This window comes from Hyperolius riggenbachi, chromosome 6 (genome assembly GCF_040937935.1).
Source record: "Hyperolius riggenbachi isolate aHypRig1 chromosome 6, aHypRig1.pri, whole genome shotgun sequence".
Classification (NCBI taxonomy): Eukaryota; Metazoa; Chordata; class Amphibia; order Anura; family Hyperoliidae; genus Hyperolius; species Hyperolius riggenbachi.
Window position 1 is genome coordinate 351,190,981 of NC_090651.1, and position 24,717 is coordinate 351,215,697.

At 46.3% G+C, this 24,717-nt stretch overlaps 1 protein-coding gene and 1 long non-coding RNA gene across 3 annotated transcripts in view; both read right to left on the reverse strand.

The window, feature by feature from the left end:
- Positions 1-1,885: 1,885 nt before the first annotated feature.
- LOC137521850 (uncharacterized) lies at positions 1,886-5,208 on the reverse strand. Its single transcript, XR_011022220.1, has 2 exons — positions 2,833-5,208; positions 1,886-2,772 (listed from the first exon to the last, which is right to left on the reverse strand). It is a non-coding gene; the product is annotated as an uncharacterized lncRNA (long non-coding RNA).
- A 2,234-nt stretch (positions 5,209-7,442) lies between these two features.
- Positions 7,443-24,717, reverse strand: part of LOC137521851 (protein DDI1 homolog 2) — a 28,166-nt gene continuing 10,891 nt past the window's right edge. The window contains exons 5-10 of one of the 2 annotated variants that reach the window (XM_068241659.1): positions 21,882-22,009; positions 21,666-21,794; positions 19,976-20,079; positions 17,372-17,561; positions 13,806-13,865; positions 11,436-11,523 (exon numbers count right to left, since the gene is read on the reverse strand). In XM_068241659.1, the coding sequence (XP_068097760.1) occupies positions 13,849-13,865; positions 17,372-17,561; positions 19,976-20,079; positions 21,666-21,794; positions 21,882-22,009 (568 nt within the window). In that variant the 3' untranslated portion in view covers positions 11,436-11,523; positions 13,806-13,848. Of the gene's footprint in view, positions 11,524-13,805; positions 13,866-17,371; positions 17,562-19,975; positions 20,080-21,665; positions 21,795-21,881; positions 22,010-24,717 lie in introns of both variants that reach the window. The other variant, XM_068241658.1, reaches the window with a different exon arrangement.

Here is a 24,717-nt window from a genome sequence, read left to right on the forward strand (position 1 = left end):
CCAAGTTTGCCCATGCCTGGTCTAGGTCTTCTGTGCATGCGCAGTATACCCAGACTGAGCTTATTACTGGGGCTGATTGTAGCTGAACAGCAGACCGCGGGAGGACGGCGTGGGACAGGTTTATATGCTGCTGGAGGAAGCAGGTGACTATTTTTTTTCAACAGTTCTGGTACACTTTACCCGTCTCCGGGAGCCCTCAGAAGCACACAAGTCCCCCAAGTGCTTCTGAAGGCAGGCAGCTCCATAGTGCACATACGCTATACAGAGCTGCCAGTCTGCAGAAGCATTCATGACATAAGTGCTTCTGATGATCCCCGAAGGTGTATTTGACCAGTTTGTCAAATCCCTGCAATGGAGGTAACTGCACTGGACCGGATACAAGGAGAGAGGACTGGCAATGCTCTTCCTCTGCAGACCCTGTACAAGCATGCAGATCAGAGGTTTCTGACTAAAGGCTGACTGGATTAGCTGCATGCTTGTTTCAGAGGTGTGATTCAGACACTACAGCAGCTAAAGCTCAGCAGGGCTGCCGGGCAACTGGTATTGCTAAAAGGAAATAAACATGGCAGCCTCCATATCCCTCTCACTTCAGGTGTACTTTAAAGGATACCCGAAGTGACATGTGACAGCATGAGATAGACCTGTGTATGTACAGCAGCCTAGCACACAAATAACTAGGCTGTGTTCCTTTTTTTCTTTCTCTGCCTGAAAGAGTTAAATATCAGGTATGTAAGTGGCTGACTCAGTCCTGACTCAGACAGGAAGTGGCTACAGTGTGACCCTCACTGATAAGAAATTCCAACTATAAAACCCTTTCCTAGCAGAAAATGACTACCGAGAGCAAGAAAGAGATAAAAAGGGGAATTTCTTATCAGTGAGGGTCACACTGTAGTCACTCCCTGTCTGAGTCAGGACTGAATCAGTCACTTACATATCTGATATTTAACTATTTCAGACAGAAAGAAAAAAGGAACACAGCCTAGTTATTTGTGTGGTAGGCACTCTACATACACATGTCTATCTCATCATGTCACCTCGGATATCCTTTAAGAAAAAAGGACTGTTGTGTTAACCAGGGCTGTGGAGTCGGAGTAATTTTGGGTATCTGGAGTTGGAGTCGGTAGTTTCAATAAACCGAGGAGTCTGAGTCAGATGATTTTTGAACAAAATCCATAGCCTTTGTAAAAATTAGACTAATGCTTCATACACACTTGCGACTATGGTCGTTTGAAACAGCAGCTTAACGATCGGTATGACAATAATCGGGTAAAGAACTTTACCAAACGATCATTAAGTACAACGAAGAACGAAAGATATCGGCACGATGAGAAAATCCAACTGAACAGATCATATTGAACGACAATCGTTACAAAACTATAGTGTGTACAGTTATCTGCCGAGCACAATCGTTACAAGGGCCAATGCGTCTGCATTGGATTTTGCCCAGCTTCAGTACTTCCTGTGTAGTACGGCCCATCATGATTGTTACATTATACGTATTAAACAAACTTTATTTACAAGTTATCATATATTCTTATCTATTGTAACCATGTTTGATTGGTTTTTTAAATTTTATATAAATATGTACGCAACATTTCCCTCTGATCGTTCTTTTCTGCTAGAACGATCGTTAATATGTGTATGATGATTGCTGCATCCCATCCTTGCATTCTAATATTGTTCGCCTGGTAACTATCGCTCCTTGTAAACGATCGTTATCGCAAGTGTGTACGTAGCATAAGGAGTCGGAGCCATTTTGGGTACCTGGAGTCGGAGGTTTCATAAACGGAGGAGTTTTTGTACCGACTCCAGAGCCCTGGTGTTAACATACCCACCATGAAAACACAACGCCCACAAGTGCTGCCCAATCAGACAAGACACAAAGTAAATACCCAAATGCAGTTTATTTTACAATATCATAATTATTATTCCAGCTATCAGAATGACCTCACCGTACTTTAAAAGGTGAATTAAGGCAACTATACAATCCCCAAAGAATAAAAAATTATTAACATCACATTTCCTAAAATAATATCCCAGCATTCTCCTGAATCAGAAATGAATAAAAAGTAAAGCAGATGCATCCGTTTGGCATTCGCAAGCACCAATCACCTTCAGCCATTGCCAGCGAATGCAGTAAGTGAGGTTCATGCCAGCGCAGTGACCAATCACCTTCAGCCATTGCAGACAAACGCAGTGAGCACGCTCCCTGCCAGCACAGCGACCAATCACCTTCAGCCATTGCAGACAAACGCAGTGAGCGCGCTCCCTGCCAGCACAGCGACCAATCACCTTCAGCCATTGCAGACAAACGCAGTGAGCGCGCTCCCCGCCAGCACAGCGACCAATCACCTTCAGCCATTGCAGACAAACGCAGTGAGTGCGCTCCCCGCCAGCACAGCGACCAATCACCTTCAGCCATTGCAGACAAACGCAGTGAGCGCGCTCCCTGCCAGCACAGCGACCAATCACCTTCAGCCATTGCAGACAAACGCAGTGAGCGCGCTCCCTGCCAGCACAGCGACCAATCACCTTCAGCCATTGCAGACAAACGCAGTGAGCGCGCTCCCCGCCAGCACAGCGACCAATCACCTTCAGCCATTGCAGACAAACGCAGTGAGTGCGCTCCCCGCCAGCACAGCGACCAATCACCTTCAGCCATTGCAGACAAACGCAGTGAGTGCGCTCCCCGCCAGCACAGCGACCAATCACCTTCAGCCATTGCAGACAAACGCAGTGAGCGCGCTCCCCGCCAGCACAGCGACCAATCACCTTCAGCCATTGCAGACAAACGCAGTGAGCGCGCTCCCCGCCAGCGCAGTGACCAATCACCTTCAGCCATTGCAGACAAACGCAGTGAGTGCGCTCCCCGCCAGCACAGCGACCAATCACCTTCAGCCATTGCAGACAAACGCAGTGAGCGCGCTCCCCGCCAGCGCAGTGACCAATCACCTTCAGCCATTGCAGACAAACGCAGTGAGCGCGCTCCCTACCAGCACAGCGACCAATCACCTTCAGCCATTGCAGACAAACGCAGTGAGTGCGCTCCCTGCCAGCGCAGTGACCAATCACCTTCAGCCATTGCAGACAAACGCAGTGAGCGCGCTCCCCGCCAGCACAGCGACCAATCACCTTCAGCCATTGCAGACAAACGCAGTGAGCGCGCTCCCCGCCAGCGCAGTGACCAATCACCTTCAGCCATTGCAGACAAACGCAGTGAGTGCGCTCCCCGCCAGCACAGCGACCAATCACCTTCAGCCATTGCAGACAAACGCAGTGAGCGCGCTCCCCGCCAGCGCAGTGACCAATCACCTTCAGCCATTGCAGACAAACGCAGTGAGTGCGCTCCCCGCCAGCGCAGTGACCAATCACCTTCAGCCATTGCAGACAAACGCAGTGAGTGCGCTCCCTGCCAGCGCAGTGACCAATCACCTTCAGCCATTGCAGACAAACGCAGTGAGCGCGCTCCCCGCCAGCACAGCGACCAATCACCTTCAGCCATTGCAGACAAACGCAGTGAGCGCGCTCCCCGCCAGCGCAGTGACCAATCACCTTCAGCCATTGCAGACAAACGCAGTGAGCGCGCTCCCCGCCAGCGCAGTGACCAATCACCTTCAGCCATTGCAGACAAACGCAGTGAGCGCGCTCCCCGCCAGCACAGCGACCAATCACCTTCAGCCATTGCAGACAAACGCAGTGAGCGCGCTCCCCGCCAGCGCAGTGACCAATCACCTTCAGCCATTGCAGACAAACGCAGTGAGTGCGCTCCCCGCCAGCACAGCGACCAATCACCTTCAGCCATTGCAGACAAACGCAGTGAGCGCGCTCCCCGCCAGCGCAGTGACCAATCACCTTCAGCCATTGCAGACAAACGCAGTGAGTGCGCTCCCCGCCAGCACAGCGACCAATCACCTTCAGCCATTGCAGACAAACGCAGTGAGCGCGCTCCCCGCCAGCGCAGTGACCAATCACCTTCAGCCATTGCAGACAAACGCAGTGAGCGCGCTCCCTGCCAGCGCAGTGACCAATCACCTTCAGCCACCATGGGGCGAATGCAGAGAGTGAGTCTCACGCCAGCGCAGCAACAGACCGCACGTTTCTGCCGATTGCAGCCATTTCCGAATAAAGAGCATCGGCGTCACACCGCCAGGCCGATACCGGCAATATTTACCATGATAACTGGATATTCAGTGCATGGACCTCTTAATATATTCTGGCTATAAAAGCGGACCTGAACTCAGAACTTCCTCTCTGCTCTCTAAGATACGCAACAGCATAATAACCTTTACAGAAAAACATTTTACAGCTGATACAAATTCTACAATAAATCTGCAGTGTGTCTAGTTCATGCTTTCACGGAAGCAGACCTAGGGTTAACATCCTGTGGTTAGCAATTTGCTGCTCCGCCATGGCATTCAGCTCACGCAGCTGAGAGATCAAATTACACTTGTGATTAGTCCTAGATGAGGGGGAATTAGACAGGCTAAACTCTATAAATACATACAGGGTGCAGATCTCTAGGTTTTCCTTCTGTCCCGTGCGCAAGAGTTCAGGTCCACTTTAAGCTGAACACACACGCAGCAATCTGATGTGTACAATCACAATGATGCCCGGTTGGTGTAAAAACCTACACACAGTATCTGTTCAGTTTATAGCAAAGGGCACCTGTCTGTATGAAAAAAGTTCTGACTGCTGCAGGAAACGCCCGACTAACATGTTTCAGACATAAAGTCCTTAATCATAGTCAATTAAGGACTTTATGTCTGAAACATGTTAGTCGAGTGCTTTTATGTGGGTCTGGATACGTCCTGAATAAAATTTCTTATATCTGTTGGAGACATTGTGCGGATCTTCCTCCATTCCTTTGCTGTCTTTGGGCTTGGCTGCCCGTGATCCAGCACTGTCCCATACGGTGCGGTGGAGCGGTACCTCCAGATTTTTGCTTGCTGCAGGAAACGCTGGAATTGTGGCGGGTCCCGGGATTCCGTAACAGTTACATCGGAAATGGTGGTCATATGCTTGATGGATTTCACAGGCAGTCTGGAAGGCAGATAATCTCCAGAATGATTCATAATGGGGAAGGGAATTGTAACATACCCATGCGGCCATCTGATCTGATGCGTCCCACACAACTCCCTCACTTCCTCCTTCAACCCTGGCATGCAACGCATTGGATCAGACGGCCGCATGGGTAGGTTAGCCCCCCCCCCCCCCCCCCCCAATTTAAATGTGGATTCCGAGTAGCTAGGAGTACACAGCTACTCGGTAAAACCAACACCAATTGTGATTACTTGAAGAGGAGGGGAGATTAGACAGGCTCTTCTCTCTAAAAACACACAAGGTGCATTTCTCTCTGCTTTCCTTGTGTGCTGTGCAAGAGTTCAGGTCCAATTTAACAAGATGCGTAAAGGTGGCCACACACGATACAATAAAATGATCCGATTTTACGGCAATTCGATAAATATGATCGGATCTCCCAAAAATATCGAAAGCTTTTTTCCATTCGACTGAAAAATCAGACTGGATTTCCAGTTTTTTTCAATTTTTATCGATCTGGAATGCTGGAAATTTTTCTTCAATTTTTCAAAAGATTGCACGGTGTGTTAGATTCTCAGTTTTATTAATGTAACACACCCTAGCAATTTTCTCAGAATTTTCAATCATTTCTATCATAATTGGGGAAAAATTGAACATAGGTGTGTGGTACATTGGTCATATTTTTTAAATGTTACAATCAGTCAGAAAAATGTATTGCAATTCTTGAACTGAACAGGTATTTAAAAGAATTGTATGGTGTGTGGCCACCTTAAAGCGGTATAAAACCCTGACATAATATTCAATAAAATCATGTTTTCCTACTTTTTATATGCCATACGGTTATCAGGTTTGCTTTTGTGCATAAGTATTATTATTCATTTAGAAATTACAAGTTCCCAAAGTACACTTTTTTTTGCTCTTAGAGCTGACTTTGCATTTTTATTCATAACTGGTTTATTCATCTTGTAATTTAAGCAGAAATGCTTTCTAAGGGCTGGTGCACACCGAGCGGCTTTTTGGGCGTTTTCAGATCTGCTTGCGGGTGCGGATCCGCTTGGGTAATGTATTTCAATGGGCTGGTGCACACCAGAGCGGGAGGCGTTTTGCAGAAACGCATACTCCCGGGCTGCTGCAGATTTTGGATTGCGGATGCGTTTCTGCCTCAATGTTAAGTATAGGAAAAACGCAAACCGCTCTGAAAAACGGCACTTCAGAGCGGTTTGCCAGGCGTTTTTGTTACAGTAGCTGTTCAGTAACAGCTTTACTGTAACAATACAGGAAATCTACTACACCAAAACCGCTAGACAAAACCGCAAAACGCTAGCTGAAACGCTACAGAAAAAGCGTTTCAAAATCTGCTAGCATTTTGCGGATCTGCTAGCGGGTTTTGGTGTGCACCAGGCCTGAGTGACTGTGTTCAGGAGTCTGCAGTGTCAATGAAGTGTTTACTTAATTGTATCAAGTGAGGAATGTAAACACAAGATAACATTATCTCCAGTTCGGATGCGTCCAGTTTTCCCAGCAGGGAGCTTGTAAGTTCTTTGTTTAACTAGTTGAATGCTGTTCTAGTAAAAAAAAAAAATGGTGGTTGTATATAATATGCTGTAAATAATCTTTAAAAGAAGAAATGCTGGGTTTTATTCCGCTTTAAGACTGATCACTGGGTTTGGCTACATGAATATATTACACACAGATTGCCTGATCAGATTGCCACGTGTGTGTGTGTGGCCAGCATCAGAGTGCAGATAGTAGGCAACAGACAGCCTCCAGACATGCTGTAATCTTGGTTTAGATTTCACAATGACTGAGGAATGATGCTTGGACTGGACACGCAGGTCAATGAGGGCGACAGGACAAAAATGCATTGCAAAATCTCTAGACAAACGTCTCGTGTGATAATGGACAAACTCAGCGTGACAATCCCATCATGCTTGCCCCCAGGCCTGCGGACACAAGAGCTCAATACAGCCGACTGCTACAGAGAAGGGGGTGCTTTGTGGCTTCTTGAAGGATACCCGAACTGACATGTGACATGCTGAGATAGACATGTGTATGTACAGTGCCTAGCACACAAATAACTATGCCGTGTTCCTTTTTTTCTCTCTCTGCCTGAAAGAGTTAAATATCAGGTATGTAAGTGGCTGACTCAGTCCTGACTCAGACAGGAAGTGATTACAGAGTGACCCTCACTGATAGAAAATTCCAGCTATAAAACACTTTCCTAGCAGAAAATGGCTTCTGAGAGCAAGAATGAGATAAAAAGAGGAATTTCTTATCAGTGAGGGTCACACTGTAGTCACTTCCTGTGAGTCAGGACTGAGTCAGCCACTTAAATAACTGATATTTACCTCTTTCAGGCAGAGAAAGAAAAAAAAGGAACACTGCATAGTTATTTGTGTGCTAGGCACTGTACATACCCATGTCTATCTCATGTCATATGTCAGTTCGGGTATCCTTTAAGGCTTGGTACACACCAGGCAATCTTCACTTCAGATCATATTTCCAATTGAGAAAATGATCACATCCGAGAAAAAAAAATATACAGCCTACAGATTGCAAACGAGCGATCCCAAGCTTAAAACCGATCGATCTGTTTCTTGATCAGAAATGTTGAAAAAAACATGGATCAAAATTCTAGATATCGTTCCGTGTTGTCATCCTTTCGATCAATATCCAATCAGAAAGAAAGATCGCAAAGCTGATAAAAATGATCTATATCTAGTTTTCTTCTATGTCCGATCTGAAGTGAAAACTGCATGGCGCGTATCAGGCTTTAGTCTTTGGCTAAAAATATAAATAAAATTGTATTCAAGAGTAATTAAAATTATCAAACCATACAACGCGCCATTTTTAGCGTTCCATGGAGGTCGGAGCATTAAGCCACCAATCGGCTGCTTCTCTCTTGGGTGACAATTCTCCACTCCTAAATTCCCAGGTCTGCGCACTGTCAGTACTGTAGGCTCCCCCCACCCTGCTAGAGAGGAAGGACAACCCAAGGTGGGCGGAACACCCACACCGAGAAGAGGACAAGAGGAACAGGGCTGAGAACCATGGCAGGATGCCAGCTAGCTTCAGCGTAAGACATGGCTGACTGTGCTGTTCACACTCCGCAATTCGGAATCCAAATGAAACAGAGGCTCTACACTTGTGGGTTGTGGAGGGGGAGGGTTAAGGTCTGGTTCACACTAGGATTAAAAACGGTTTGTTTAAAGGAACACTAACAGACTAGATCCTAACGGAGGTAAACGGTTCCTGTGCTAATCAATAGGATCTGTTCACATTGTTCTGTTAGAATGGATCCGTTCGGCACGTTCCACAGAAGAGCAAATTTCCGTCCCGCGGACGTTTTTCCATGGATTAGTTTTTCCTCTGTGCAGTGTGAACCAGGCCCAACGCGCCCTTGTCCCTGCCTCTGGCCACTGCGCTCCAAGTCACCTTCCACATCACTCCAATACTTCCTCTTTACGGTGGCTTTGGAGAAGGAAGTATCTGAGAGATGGAACTGGGAGTTGTGCACAGAGTCCGGAGTCAGGTACAAGGGTGAGTTAACCTCACTGCCGCGGCCTGCAAATATAGAGCATTCCTTTAATACGGATTCTGAATTGTGGAGCTCATACCTAGAATGGAACAAGGTTCTGCTCTACGGATTGGAGGAGGAGAGTATAGAACAGCAAAGAAGAACATACCAGCTGTAAGAGATGCTAATTCTAACTTACATGTAAATTTACTGCAATTTGTATGTAGCTTGAAAACAGACCAATCAAAAACGTCGCAAGTGCATCTTATTGGCTAATTCCAAACCCAAAATTTGCAACAAAGCCGCATTCAAGTCAGTATTAACATCCTATTGACCATCTCCACCCGCCACTGAACCCTTTCTGTCTGAGGGAAGCCCCCCACAAGCATGGAAAGTACACACCCGACACTACGAGGGGCACGGAGGTAAAATTCACACTCACCCTTTCCCATTGCCAAGATCAGTAATTTAGGGTAGACCTCAATACAGATTTACCTTTTAAGGTGCCCATATATCTAGCAATGTATGGAGAGATCAACCGGGAGACAGATCTGATGGCTGCCCATAAATTGCAGGCCGATTCCCGATTTCAGCATGAAATCTTTCGGGACTTGGCCTCACAATGCCACATTTGCTGCTGTCCCCCCAAATGTTAATGTGTGCCGGCTCCCCCCCCAGTAAATCTATCCTGGTCCAGCACCCGAGTGTCCAGCTGCCCGTCTCATCCGCTGCTTCCCCATTCGCATCCCACATGGTTTCCCCGTACAGCAAATGGCTCGTATGACATCACACACACGCACGGCAGCGGAAGAGCAGCAAGCAACCAGGAGCATCTGGACAGTCGCGGCAGTGGGACAGGTGAGATCTGAATGCACGGGCACACAGGGGCACGTTAACATTTGGGAGGACAGTGCCTGGGGGTGCCACCGCAATATCGCACATCCGATAAACCACGTCGGCCTGAGGTATCCCAGCATGATCGGGCATGCTTGTTCGATACCACAAAATCGCTAGATGTATGGCCACTTTTACTGATCTAGTGTAACTCACAATAACCCATTCTTGCCTTGCAAATTAATGACTGACGCACAAGTGATGTGTGACACCCGTGACGTCTGAATCCGCTACAGAATAAACTAGAAGACTATAAAAGGGGGGGGGGGGGGGAGGAGGGTTTTGGAAAGGGCAGGATTAATTGGGGATCATCATGCTGGACACACAGTGGTAGTAAACAGGCTGCAAGTCTTTCAGCCTTGCATGTAAACACACCAGTTACAGGTATACAGCGGCACTACCCAACGTCACCAGCAGGTGTCGCTGTACTTCAGATACTGCTCGGAATTTTTTTTCTTTTTTTAAAAAATACATTAGAAGTAAGGGAACTGCTTTGAGTATGGCTCTTTAAGAGGAACGCGGAATTCCCTTCTGCAAAGTTTGATGAATGAAAGCGCACAGGCATCCGTATACTATCAATGAAAATCACTTCCATGGCTTCAGCGAGAGCACAGTGTGGGCCAGTGTAAACCACGGAGCGCGTCCGCGGAGAGTCCTATTCTGATCCGCGGCCCCCGGCTGGTACACTCGGACAGGCAGCCCAGGACAGTCATCGGTCTGGGTGACGAGTTTTGGCAATGGACTCTGCCGGCGGACGGCTACCGTCACAGTACAGTTCACAAACCAGACGGGAAGGACTCTGCTGTCCACGTTTTTTGGTGAGTAAATAAATTATGTAGGAACGACAATGTTCTTAGCGAGTAAAGCAAGAAGCGCCAGCTCCACATTGCCGTCAGCTCGCTCCAGCGCCAAAAGTGCGTCTTGCAAGGTGAACCCTGCGCTGACTAACTGCTCTACGGCAGATGGAGAGGACACAGAGGAAGGTGCGGCCTGGAGGGGCTGCTCAGCACCGACAACAGGGGGTTCAATAGGATTGCCGTTCACATCGGTGACTGCACTCTCATCTAGCTGGATGCCAGCCGGTGAATCGGATGCAGGGGGGGCGCTCTGCCCTGGGGGTAGGGCTGTTACATTTGGGTTGTCACTGGAACGGTCGAGTTCATCCCCTACAGCAGAGTCTTCCGGGATCACTGCTTGTTTTTCCGACTTTTCCTCATCTGCAAAATCATTAGATTGTACGACGGTGTTCATGGAACTTCCATTGTCTGGCAAGCCATTGTGGTAAGACTCTAGCGGAACTGCGCAAGGCAGCTCTGCAGAATCCAGCGGCATTTTAGGCAGCCCGCCCTGACAGCTGACCACTAGTAATTTATGCAGTTCCTTCAGAGCAGCGGCTAGAGAGAAGCAGCTTTCGTCGGCATCCAGCCCAGGAGTGTCGGGAGGTGTGGGGACTTCCTGCGAGGCGCCGCGGTCGGTAACTTGGGATTCCGTGGTTACGGTTAGGTCCGAGGCAACCGATTGGTCAGACAGTGAAGTGGGCGGAGCATTGTGTGGCGAATAGTTCTCGCAAGGCTCAGCATTAGGGGTCTCTGTGTCTATATCCATTGTGTCCTCCGCACTGGCAGAGAGGGGGGCAGGGGGAGGAACATCACCGCCATGCAGATCCACTTCTGGGGTAGACTCCGCCTGGAAACCTGAAACCTGAGCGGCGGGCTCCCTCGGCTGCTCAGCTCGTACATAGTCCGCAGCAGAACTTTCAGCAAGTCCCGCCTCCTGGTCGTCTCCAGGTAACTGAGAAAACTCAGCAGAAACTTGCCTGTCAGCAACTGAAAGTTCAAAAGATAGAGGCGCAATGCCTTTCTGAGAAGCGCCCACTACAGGAGGGCTGTGATCCCCACCACAGGCAGCATCCGGCGAGGGCACAGCTAGAGGCGGCTCCCTGCTCTCGGGGACAGCGGACGAGGTGGACACTGAAGAAGCAGGAGGAGCTGAGGTGGCACCTGGAGCGTGGATGAGGTGGGGGACCCCATCAGGTGGCACCAGAGATGGTTCATCCACTGAGGTAGATTCCTTGTCTGGAAAACAGAAAATAATACAGAAAATAAATCGATCTATGCAGAAACAGCTCAGTCCTGCACAGCACAGATCCTCCATAACTACTGCAAGGAGATCGATAAGGAAGGGGTACAGGGACACTATCTCAGAGGCGTAGCTATGGGAGGCAACGGGGGACATATGTCCCCAGGCGCAGCATTGTGAGGGTGCTAATCACAGCCACTGCACCTCCACATGCGTGAGAGCCGGCTCGCTAGCTGCCGAGAGTACCCCCGCTTCTCTCCTTCCCTCTGCAGGAGTGGAGAAGCGTTAGCAGCAGCAGAAAAAGTGGAGCACATCTGGCTATCTAAAGGGGGAAAGGGGGGGCATGTCTGGATCTAAACATTTGACTCCACCCATGACGACATTTTGATGCGTTGCCATGCCTATTTTGTCCAGAGAGGAAAAAGGGGGGGGGGGGGGGGGGAGGAGACAAAAATCTGTCTTTGTCCCCGGGCACTGAAAACCCTAGCTACGTCTATGCACTAGCTAAAGGCGCCTAAACATTACTTGATTTTCCTGCTCGAACCTTGGCCGACCCTGCCAGGGGAGCATACAGGGGCACCATTAGGCTAAAAGGGAAATATTTTTAAGGGGAGGTCGAATGGGCAAATGTAACAGGGTAAAACGTAATAATGGGGATGCAGTGAAAAAAAACACTCTACATAATAAAAAATGATTATTAACCTCCCCCCCCAACCTGTACTCCCTCATTTTTTTCCCATTAAAAATACTTTTATTATCTAATTTCAAAGTGAAAAGCACACATTGTACCAAAAACCCACCTTTATTTCAGAATCAAATATCACCATCATAAACTGCGACAGGAACAGCATTTAAGTTTTGTGGTCAACAGGAGAAATAGCCAAATAAAATCTTTGGATTTTATCTACAGTTGTGCTTTTTATTTTTAAACTGGAGTTAAAAATAAATGCAATATTTTTCAGTTTTAACTATTTCTTTTTCCCATAAAACTAAAGAAAACAAAATCGTTCTAGGGGAAGAAATAACCCCCAATCAAAATCTAGTTTGTCTAGGAAAAAGCTAAATAAATATAATTTTGGTGTCAAAAGGTAGGGATAAAGGTATTGCTGATTAAATAGGGACTTGGCTAAGACGTCAAAACTGCTCTGGTCCAGAAGGGGGAAACAAGGTCTAGATGCAAAGTGATAAATAAAAAAGAAGAAAAGTTCCTCCAAGTCCTGAGATATGATATTTATTTTGTTTTATTTTCTAGGCATTCTCTGGGTAATAATTCTTTTCCAAAAATAGTTTTATTCTATAGGCATTGTACAGGGAAAAAGTAGGCGTAGATGCAGAAAAAGCACTTTTTTATTTTTCACCTTTCCTAATTTTCAAATGGCATGTGTGACAGTTAGAAAACACCTAAAATATATTATTTTGGTTTTCTCGGTTAAAATGATACCACATAAGCCTTATTTCATTACTATCTGGGCAAGTAGCAGACCCGTCCTACAAGTCTGCAGTCATTGGATGCGATCGCTGTGGTGACAGCTCGAGGGTTCCAGCACTGTACAGATGTATTGCTAGGCAACAGCACAGCAGTGAACCCAAATTGTCATCCTAGTGATCGCATCAATGTTAATAGGCTACGTAGAGGTAATCACTTCATTACAAAACCCCACCCCAGGAACACACACGGTGCATAATATCCTTTAGGAGCAAAGTGATGTAAACCGGTCCTACAATATTAAAAATATCAAAAAATCCACCGTAGTCTACTAATCGCAGTCTAGTTAATACACTCTTCAACTGAGTCGCTGCTACTTGTGTGCAATAAGTGTCAACTGGATGCGGGACATTGTGCTGCAACTGAGTGATCCCAGCATATTTCATTGAAGAGTATTAACTGGACTACACTGCCCAGCATAACCATTTTTTGCCCTCTGGAATTATAACGATGTTTTTCATTACTCCTGGGAGTTGAATGGCTATTATGCATGGGTGTGAGAAGCGAATGTGCAGTTGTGTGACACATGCAGGCTGTGTATTTGGCTTAGAGTTCATACCACAGGCTGCCCGTTTCAGTGGGGTTTACTAGGGGATTTTGTATGTATACTTTCAATAAAGTGATTGAGATTAGTAGACTATGGTGGATTTTTTGGTATGTTGTAGAATTTACCACAGTGAGGCTCCCCTTATTAGGGTATGTGCAATGTTCGTACACAAAAGCCTAGCGCTTGGTATCATTTATTTTGGTCCTACAATATTAAAGCCAGGAGGGTGTTGGTTGGTTCATTACCTGCTGTAGTCCCCCCTCCTGCGGCAGATCACCCGCACATGCATCAAGGTTTCCGCTGGTCTGTGTGGATTAGAAGACAAAACAGCAAACGGGGGTTAGAACACACAAGCTGCGTGCAGTTAGTGGTCTGGGCCCTGCGAGTCCTGTGTTTCCATTCCACAGCTGCATGTGTACAAGGCCCTGCATGGGTTGTAGTATGCACTATGCAGAGGGCAATAAACCAATGCTTACAATTGGGGCCCACTTCCACTGCTGCAAATCTGCACCTTTTCCCAACATGCCATCCAGACAGGGAAACAGCCTATTGAACTAAAGAGGCTGCCGTCCGATGCACATGTGGAGAAAGATCAGCATGCCGCATGGCATTGCTAGAGGGATTTGGATGCGTTTTGCATCACAGCTCTGCCAGCATCATGTGGAACCAGGTCCTTAACGTGAACCAGAGATTAAGAAAAAGTTTCATACATACCTGGGGCTTCCTCCAGCCCCCTTCAGGCTGATCACTCCGTTGCTGCGGTCCTCCACCACCTGCAGCTTCCGCAGTCTGGCTCGGCAATGGGGCCAGTCCGGCCATGTGCACTCCCACGTTCTGCACCTGCGCAAAACTCTCCCGGCTACAGGAGTGTGATGGGGTGCATGTGCAGCCAGGCCACACATGCTCAGTAAACTGACTCCCGCAGTTACCAAGCCAGATTGCGGAGGCTGCAGGCAGCAGAGGATGGTGGCGAGGGACAAATCAGCATGAAGGAAGCTGGAAGAATCCCCCAGGTAGGTTTAAAACTTTTTGTTCTTCATCTCAGGTAACTACTAATCACAAAAAAAGGGTATAATTTAAAACCTCTGTGTATGCATACGTATTGAAAAAGTACATTAGTTTCAGAGTACAATATAATTTTTTTTTTTTTTTTAATGCCGCGGTCACTTACGGTAGGTTGTAACAATCTGACAGCTTTTGGACTAATCCATCTCCTCATGCGGGATTCTCAGAGTTTTCCACATTTTCAAGTGCACTTATTGAATGGCAGTTGCCCAGCCTAACTTTACAAATAGTGTGCATTCCCAGCACTTCAAATCAATCGCTAGCCCTCCTACCCCTAACAGACTGGGCAAATCTAGCACTAAAGTTTATCTAATACCCACCCTTGGCAAGTAAACATTATACACACTACAATAGGATACAACATAGTCGATAAAATATCCAGTAAAAATCCGCCAAACTTATAAGTAGTCACAACACAACCTACTAGATTATCCCCTCACCCTTCCAGTCCCATACCCACTCCAACACCCTATATAACTATCCCTCCCCACATTCACCCTGCTGAGGCAAATTGCACTTACCTAAGTTACCTACCATGGAGTTTAGAAGGTAGGCTAAACTTAGGTAAAGTAAATTAATAGATAACTATATAAACCCTTTACTAGTTATATTCTGTTTTTTTTTTTTCTTTAGTTCTCTTCCTTATCGTAATCTCAGGACCCATGGGCATTAGGCCTCTGGGCCCCTTTTTGTTAGCGACTTTCATAAGCATGAACGTTTTGTATGGTTAAGATGTTAACTAATTACAAGCACTAATGTAATTCTTAGATAATAGAAGTTGTACTATTATAGACATTGTTCTATTAAGTATTTAATGGATTATAATGTTATTTCAATTCACTATTGTCACTTTGTATTCTATGTTAAACTTCAATAAAAATTCAATTGATTAAAAAAAAAAAAAAAAAAAAAAAAAAAAAAAACAGTAGGGAGGCCGGCCAATCATCTTCGTATATATCCTTTCCAGGGATTACTTTTGTATAAAAGGATATACAGAGAATCCACCGTGAGGAGATGGACTAGTCAGATTTTTACTACCTACTGTAAGTGAAAGAAACATAGAAGTAAGGCATGGGACCTACTAGCAGCGCTTTTCTAACCGCTTGTGATTTGTAAAGCTTTTGGTAATGTAATGCTATGGGGGATTTAATTTAAAAAAAAAAAAAAAAAAAAAAAATCACATCCCTCAAGTGGGATCACACCTATAGCATTACATTAGCATTTTAGATCACAAGCTATTAGAAAAGGCTTAGAAAAGCGCTGCTAACAAACTTTTTTTCCTCCTTTACAGTACTCCTTTAAAGAGAACCCGAGGTGTGTTTAAAGAATGTTATCTGCATACAGAGGCTGGATCTGCCTATACAGCCCAGCCTCTGTTGCTATCCCAAACCCCACTAAGGTCCCCCTGCACTCTGCAATCCCTCATAAATCACAGCTAGCTGTGAGGCTGCGTTTACATCTGTAGTGTCAGTCTCAGCTGCTCCCCCGCCTCCTGCATAGCTCCGGTCCCTGCCCCCGTCCCTTCCCTCCAATCAGCAGGGAGGGAAGGGATGCAGGCGGGGACTGGAGTTCTGCAGGAGGCGGGGAGAGCAGCAGACTGACACTATAGAGATAAACACAGCCAGCTCTGACAAGCTGTTTGTCAGCAGCGTGGCTGTGATTTATGAGGGATTGCAGAGTGCAAGAGGACCTAAGGGGGGTTTGGGATAGCAACAGAGGTTGGGCTGTATAGGCAGATCCAGCCTCTGTATGCAGATAATATTCTTCAAACCCACCTCGGGTTCTCTTTAAGAAGGCCAAAAGGGAGGGGCTTCCCTCTGACACTCTTACTAATGGTAATATTAAATGGAACACACTTTCAATTTTGGTTTGGCCAATCGCTGACCAATTTTGCAGCTTGCACGTAGTATGAGAGCTTATCTGCCCAATCTGTTCATAGTATTAAAAATCTGTTGACCTTCCTACTACATGGGAGCTGGTAACATTGGCCAATCACAATTGAAGGTGTGTACCATGCTGTAGCACATCTCAAAAATGTATTTAGTCATGCAGTTTTCACTCTGAATGTGGACAAATTATATATTCTATAATGCTCAGGGTTTTCTCCAGGGTGACTTTAAAACGACATCTGTTATGAACCGACCACTAAAATAATCGGTTTCCTTTCAAATGATAACTATATACACTGATGAATAGCAGCATTTTCTTTTAAAAACATATCTTATATAATTATTCCCTGCCACCCACTAAAGGATTTTAGTCTAAGTAAATCGGGAGCACATAAAAGACAAACGCCAGTTTTAGGGCCCATTTCAACTAGCTGTGAATTGTGGCCATTTTTCGCATGCGACTTCAGATGTGGAACCGCCGCATATGGAAATCAATACGTTGCTTTTCGAAATGGAGGGCAGCCAAAAATAAAGTCTGGCTGCAGGTTTCCGCAGGCCGCAGCACAACCCCTTTGCAGTGCATGACATGGCTACAGCAATTTGCAGCAGCACGGATGCCGCATTGGATTCAGAAACTGACGTGGCAACCAGTGGAAATAGGCCCTTAAAAATGTCAGACCATTGTCCAGTCTGGTGGTGTGATCACTTATGTCTGTCGGCCAGGGTGTGGTACGGCCGTTTAGTGAGGAAGTCGTGGAATGGAACACACGAGGCAGGCCAATGCACAGGTTAATCACCTCTCATATACATGCACACAGGAAGTACATGCGTGCGCGACCAACCCATGCAGCACCTACCAGCTTCCTCTGCAGATTTCTGCAAAACTTCTGCCAGCTCACGGTCTGCAATCTCCTCCGGCTGCATATCTTCCCTCCCAGGTCCGTACGCCAGCCTGGCACACTCTGGCAACTCAGCCTCGGGCAGGAAAGTGGTGCGGGTGCCTGTGGTGCCTATCACCAGCACGTTCTTCTCCAAGTCTATGGAACACTAAAGAGGAAAGCAGCAAAAAAAAAAAAAAATCAAACAAAACCCCTCCCACCATCGTCACAGGCAAACAAAATTACCCAGAATCCTCCAGCCCAGCAGGAAACAACCACCAGAGTTACATAATCAGGAGGTCACTTCTCTGTGCTAAAAGGGAACTCCACAGAGTCACCAAATTATGGGTTTAACAGGAATATCATTTGTAAATGATACCTATTCAGAATATTCAAGTTTTCAGCTGACTGAATAGGTCAGGGGTCCCCAAACGTTTTGGATCAAGGGCCGGATCAACATACTTCATACTTCTGGGGGGCCGGAATATACAGAAAAGGATGTATTTGCGGGCCAGACAGTGAAGCATACCCAGGTCACAACCTACAGTCCAAGTGGACAGCAGTGTCACCTGATGTGGAATTTGATTGGACACCAGCGAATTACTGCTATCTGGCTTCCATGTGGAAGGGTGCTGCCAGCACTGCTATTCTATATGCGGATCACCAATATTTAAAGATGTAGCTGACTGCATTTATAAGTAATACTGTGTGTGTGTGTGTGTGTGTGTGTGTGTGTGTGTGTGTGTGTGTGTGTGTGTGTGTGTGTGCGTGCGTGCGTGCGTGCGTGCGTGCGTGCGTGTAAAAAAGCCTCAGAGGGGCAAGCACTACCTGGGAGAATCAAACTTATACCAGTGGGTGTAATGCACAGAATGAAAGATTTAGGGAAATCTTACTTACCTGGGGCTTCTTCCAGACACCGGTTATCTTTGGGGCCCCTTGGTATCCTCTGGGTCCCCTCCATTGATTCGCTGTCACCCCAAGGCTGGGTTGCGCACTAGAAGGCATGTGCTGTCCCAGCTGCGTGCCTCCTTGATCGCATAGTGGGGAGTTATGTAAATGCGGAGATCATACAGACTTGTAACTGCACTTGCTCAGAACCCTCCTGGTGATGGGACTGTGACCTAGGAGGCAGCAGCTGGGACAATGCATGCGCCATAGCGTGAGGTTTTGATTGGGGTAACCGCAGAACTAGAAGAAGCGGTAAGTAAAAGTCAACCTCCCCCCACCTCCCTCCCAGGTCTCCTTTCATTCTGCTTACTACACACACACACACTGGTATAAGTTTATTTCTCCTAGGCAGTGCTCAGCCATTCAAGACACGGAGATCATCCAATTCCAGGAGAGGGAGGGGTGAGATCTACTAGCAGCCTAGATGGTTGGGATGTTTAAAGTGAACCTGAGGTGAGAGTGATGTGGAGGCTGCCGTATTAGTTTCCTTTTAAACCATAACAGTTGCCTGCCAGCCCTGCTGATCTATTTAGCTGCATTAGTGTTTGAATTACACCAGAAACAAGCATGCAGCTAATCTTGTCAGATCTGACAATGTCAGAAACATCTGATCTGCTGAATGCTTGTTCAGGGGCTATGGTTGAAAGTATAAGAGGCAGAGGATCAGCAAGACTGCCAGGCAACTGGTATTGCTCAAAAGAAAATATGGCGGCCTCCATATAACTCACCTCGGGTTTACTTTAAAATGGTTTATGCATTGACAAACTGAAAATGAGACCATTGTATTTCTTTGTATAACTGAATACTTTTAATAAAAAGTAAACTTTATATTGTGCTTTTCTCCTGGCGGACTAAAAAGTGCCGAGCCTGCAGCCACTAGGGCGCGCTATAGAGGCAGTAGCAGTGTGAGGAAGTCTTGCTCAAGGTCTCCTCACGGAATAGGTGATGGCTTACTGAACAGGAAGAGCTGAGATTGGAACCCAGGTCTCCTATGTCAGAGGCAGAGCCCTTAACGATTACACTATGCAGCCACTGAGGGGGGGGGGGGGGGGGGGGGGGGCGGAATTTCCCAACAGAGCAGAGGTGAGGGAAAGGTGAGAAACGCATGTATTTAATACTTTCTACATGCCAGCCAGAGGGATTCTCGCTCTTTTCCTGTCACCAGTGACACTGTGGAAACATGGTGAATCTTTACAAGAGAGTTTAAGGTGACCATACATCAGGTAACTTGGCAGCCGATCCACCATCTGATTCGATTATTATAATTGAATTGGTTGAAAATCGGTGCCACCAAGTGCATGCCCAACTGACAATGCGTCCAATTTCGGAATGAAAATTGGTTGCTTTGTCGATTGTAAGATGTTGGGCCGACTTGCTTGATCGGGTGCGCGGCGGGAACAGTGTGCAATTTCGTGATGATCGATTAACACAGCGGAAGAAACCCCCCCTCCCCCCCCAAAAATGTGAGTACAACAGGTGTCTCCCTCTCCCCCGGTGCCTTGCGCAAGGTATGCATCATTTGTCCGATCTTGAGATCTTGGTCGGATCTGCCCATACATCGCTAAATGTGTAAAATCGTAAAATTTGGCTGGACTTCTACCTACCCCAGGTGTGATCTGGAAGGTATATCCATACCTGATGTCTCTTTAACATGTCCAGACCCAGCAGCATGTCCATCGGCTGCTCTTCCAGGATGGAGAAGGAACAGGGCAGGAAGTCTCCCTCAATCTGTACCTGCGCTGCAATACACAAAACACTTCATCAGAAACAGGAAACCATCGCTTATCACACTTCTTGTCTGCTGGAGGAAGGCGGAGCCATCGCTCACCAGGCTTCCTGCTTGCTGGAGGAAAGCAGAATCATCGCTCACTGGTTATCCTAACATCGTACTATGTAACTGTGCAAACATCAGGTGTTTGCAATTCCTAAAACGGTTTATTCTTTTAGTGAGAAGCTGTGACGAGGCACAAGCAAGCTTCATGTTGTTGGAGTTACTGTCCATAATGAGGTTTTTGTTTTTCCAGGTTAAGTCAGCAAAAGACATTCACACCAAGATGTCAAAAACACTGGGGAGTGCTGATAGAACCTGGACTGGGCATTGTGCGGTTGAAGATGAGCCCCACAGTGGACGCACCCCTCCTCAAATGACCAGGCAACTTGTGATGTTCACAATAGATTTCAGCAAGAATTGGCCTTGTGACACCGCCTTGCCACTGTGCCCCCTCATTTTTTTTACCCTCTTACGGTACCCTGTGGAGGAAGGAAGCAGATTCAGAACTGAGGTGACAATGCTGGAATGTGGGGACCGTGAGAGAAACTGAAAGGCTCTATAGGAAGAAAAGGCCAATTTCGACACAGAGCTGTGGTGATGATTTGGGCACCACCACCATAGGCCGTGATGAAAATTACGGCCATAGCAGTGCTCAGTGACTAATTTGGGCATCTGCGATTGCCTGAGCTCAAATTTGAAATAAAAAGGAAATATTTTAGCCACCGGCAATATAGCCAGTGCCCGAATTACTCTCCACTCCCCCCGAGTGGCGACAACTCTGAGGGGGAATACCATTAACGACACCCTAGACTTTCAGTATCATTTGTTTTTTGTTTTTTAGTTTAAAGAGGAGCTGTCAGCCATACTATCTCAGAAAAAAAACCAAATATATAAGTAGATAAATACTTGCTCTACTTACATTTGTATTGCACTGTCCACATTTAGATTGTAGTGATTTTTCGAAAGTACAATGCTAAGAAAATCTTTCTTAGCATTTTCCATTTTAAGTGTGGCTATTCCAAAGCAAATCCTGATGTCATTTCCTGCCCTACTCTCCTCTGCCCGATCTTCACTATAGAAAGTGCATTGTCTCAGCATGAGAAATATTGCTGAATCAGAGAGGAACAGAGGTGTGGGAGGGGAAAACAGGAGGAAGAGCGGCTTCAGCCAATCAGGCTGCATTAGTTAAGTCTGAGGGGAAGTAGAGAAGCAAAAAAGGACAACATAGCATGCCCTGCAACTTCCTTTTTGTGTACCAAATTAGAGTCAGGTAAACTGGGGAATGATCATTTATCAACAAGAAAACTAATAGTGATTTTAACTTTTGGATTGCCTGGTTAGCATCCTTATTACTTGTTTACTAGATAAAAATAAAGAATTGGATTTTGATTTTATCCCCGACAGTTACACTTTAAATTTACTTCAGATTTACTTTACGCTAAAACAGGCTCAGCACAGAGTTGCAGCTGTCGTGTTTTCCTTATTGCAGGCGACTCAGTTTAACATTGCTGTAAAGTTGTGGCCTGCTTGGATGAAGGGTCATATGAAGCTCACCCAGATGGACTCTGCCGATGATTTTCTGCGTTCCGACCCCTTTAGCGATGCCGGCCCATCGCCTGTCCACCAGCCTCATGATGTGACATCGCTCAGCACAGGCCTGACTCATGATTGTCATCTGGGCACCTGGTGGGGACAATAGAGATCATCAGTCAGCAGCACCTAAACCCCCCCCCCCCCCCCCGTGTGCCCACCTGGTGGATCTTTCCTTACCTGAATCCACAAAGGCCTTCACAGGATACCCGTTCACCTTGCAGTTTATATAGAGCATCACCACCTGGCCAAAGCTCTCTGGCGCCTCCTCCATGGCGATCGTCATGTTCTCCTCTATGTTCTGCTGCCTGCGTGGGAAGAAAACAACTTACAAGTCAAACTTGGGGGAATAAAGTTCAGTACACTGCATTTTTAGTCAAAGTAATCCTGCGCTCACATGTATCTCCTCCACTCCGTGTTTGTATCATTCATAAAAAAGAAAAACAAAACAACATAGCGTGATACTGTTTCAATAGCCTATCACTTATTAAATAGATCTAAAAGCCTTAATCCACCAACATTCAGTTGATATATGTTCCCACCATGTGCTACTGCTGCCGAGCCACAGACAGCAGAAAAAGCTTTGTGCAGTAAGCATGCACTCAAAAATGTCCAAACAGTGAAGTAGACACCCTCACAGTGATTGAACCACAGAAAGAGTCTCACAGGTCCTCACCATCTAAAGTAGCTGCCCAGACACAGACAGCAATAAAGGCATAGACCCACGAGTTCAATTCACCTCCTCCTGTGTACAAATTGTGACACCACCACCGCTAGCCTCTCACCTTCTTGGTTGCTGTCCAGATTATAAGACAGCAGCCACACTTTAGCTATATCCCCAACGCTCTCCACAGCGTTACTTCAGCGGTACAGACAGATCTCCCAGCTTTAAAAGGCTTGTTAGACCTAATAACTGAAGGAGCTTGACATAGTGTAAAACTGTATCATTTATTAAAAAGTTAAAAGTAGTGCACTCACATCTTCCCAGTAAAAAATGCGCATATCAGCAAGACAAATCCAGCATGTTGACTCGCCCACGCCTCTAAGCTCCGCCCAACGCGTTTCGTACCTCCGTACTCATCAGGGGCCCCTGATGAGTACGGAGGTACGAAACGCGTTGGGCGGAGCTTAGAGGCGTGGGCGAGTCAACATGCTGGATTTGTCTTGCTGATATGCGCATTTTTTACTGGGAAGATGTGAGTGCACTACTTTTAACTTTTTAATAAATGATACAGTTTTACACTATGTCAAGCTCCTTCAGTTATTAGGTCTAACAAGCCTTTTAAAGCTGGGAGATCTGTCTGTACCGCTGAAGTAACGCTGTGGAGAGCGTTGGGGATATAGCTAAAGTGTGGCTGCTGTCTTATAATCTGGACAGCAACCAAGAAGGTGAGAGGCTAGCGGTGGTGGTGTCACAATTTGTACACAGGAGGAGGTGAATTGAACTCGTGGGTCTATGCCTTTATTGCTGTCTGTGTCTGGGCAGCTACTTTAGATGGTGAGGACCTGTGAGACTCTTTCTGTGGTTCAATCACTGTGAGGGTGTCTACTTCACTGTTTGGACATTTTTGAGTGCATGCTTACTGCACAAAGCTTTTTCTGCTGTCTGTGGCTCGGCAGCAGTAGCACATGGTGGGAACATATATCAACTGAATGTTGGTGGATTAAGGCTTTTGGATCTATTTAATAAGTGATAGGCTATTGAAACAGTATCACGCTATGTTGTTTTGTTTTTCTTTTTTATGAATGATACAAACACGGAGTGGAGGAGATACATGTGAGCGCAGGATTACTTTGACAGAAATTGGATTACACACTACATGCTTGGTGACTGATTCTGCGATCCATGGACACGTAAACTGATGAACTGAGCCATTTATTCTTTGTTATAACCTTTATAATTGTTTGTAATCTGGGAGTGTATCAGGAGTGAGGGAGCGCACTTTTTTTCTGAGTAATTGTCTACACTGCATTTTTACTTCGGATCAGATTTGAGCGAGTCATCAGATCAATATTCAGAAGGGACATTGATCGGATATAGAAGTTTGCTAGTGTACGGATTTCTGATCATTTTTCCAATTGGATAGCAATGTAACATGGATTGAAAGGACATACAAAATGAGTGAATGACAGTACTGTAATCGATAATTTACAATATGTACGATCTGCTTCTGATTGAGAAAGATCGATTTTGATCTTGAGATCAGCCACTGACAATCAGCAGGCTGTATATTTTTTCCAGGACACGATCATTTTCTCAATCGGAAACAGAATCTGAAGCAAAAATTGCATGGTGTGTACTAGCCTTAAAGGGAACCGGAGATGAATAATGAAAAATATTTTATATATACCTGGGGCTTCCTTTAGCCCCATCCTCCTGGATCACTCCCACACCGCCGTTCTCCGCTGCCCACAGCTACGAGAACCGGGTCCCGTCACTGACGTCATCTGAGCCAGCCTACGCAGACGTGCGCCCTCAAACAGCACACTTCACTTATGCTAGACTGGGTACGAGTCTGACTGACGGAAGTGCGGGGACCTGGTTCTCGTAGCTGTGGGCAGCGGAGGACGGCGGCGTGGGAGCGATCCCGGCGGATGGGGCTGGAGGAAGCCCCAGGTATGTATACAATCTATTTCATTCTTCTATGGTTCACTTTAATCTGTACAGGACTGAATGGTTCTGGGCCCTTAAGGATCCGAGCCATCTTCTTCCTGTTTTATTCCTGTCTAGGAATTACTGGGGCTGAAATAATAACCTGTAATTGAAGTCCTAAAATCCACCTCCACAACATCCTTCTACAAATAAATAGGAGACACCGAGAGCCCAATATAGTGTAGTATGTATTGGAAACCGTGGATAAATGTAAGTGTGAGATGAATATACTCACAAACATGGGTTACCTCTTAGGCAACCACTGTAGATGCAGGTGGGGAGATTAGACCTGTCCTCACTCAGGATTAAGATGTCGCTCTCTGTAGATCAGGAAGGTAGGGGTAGGTCACCCCTCCACCAGGG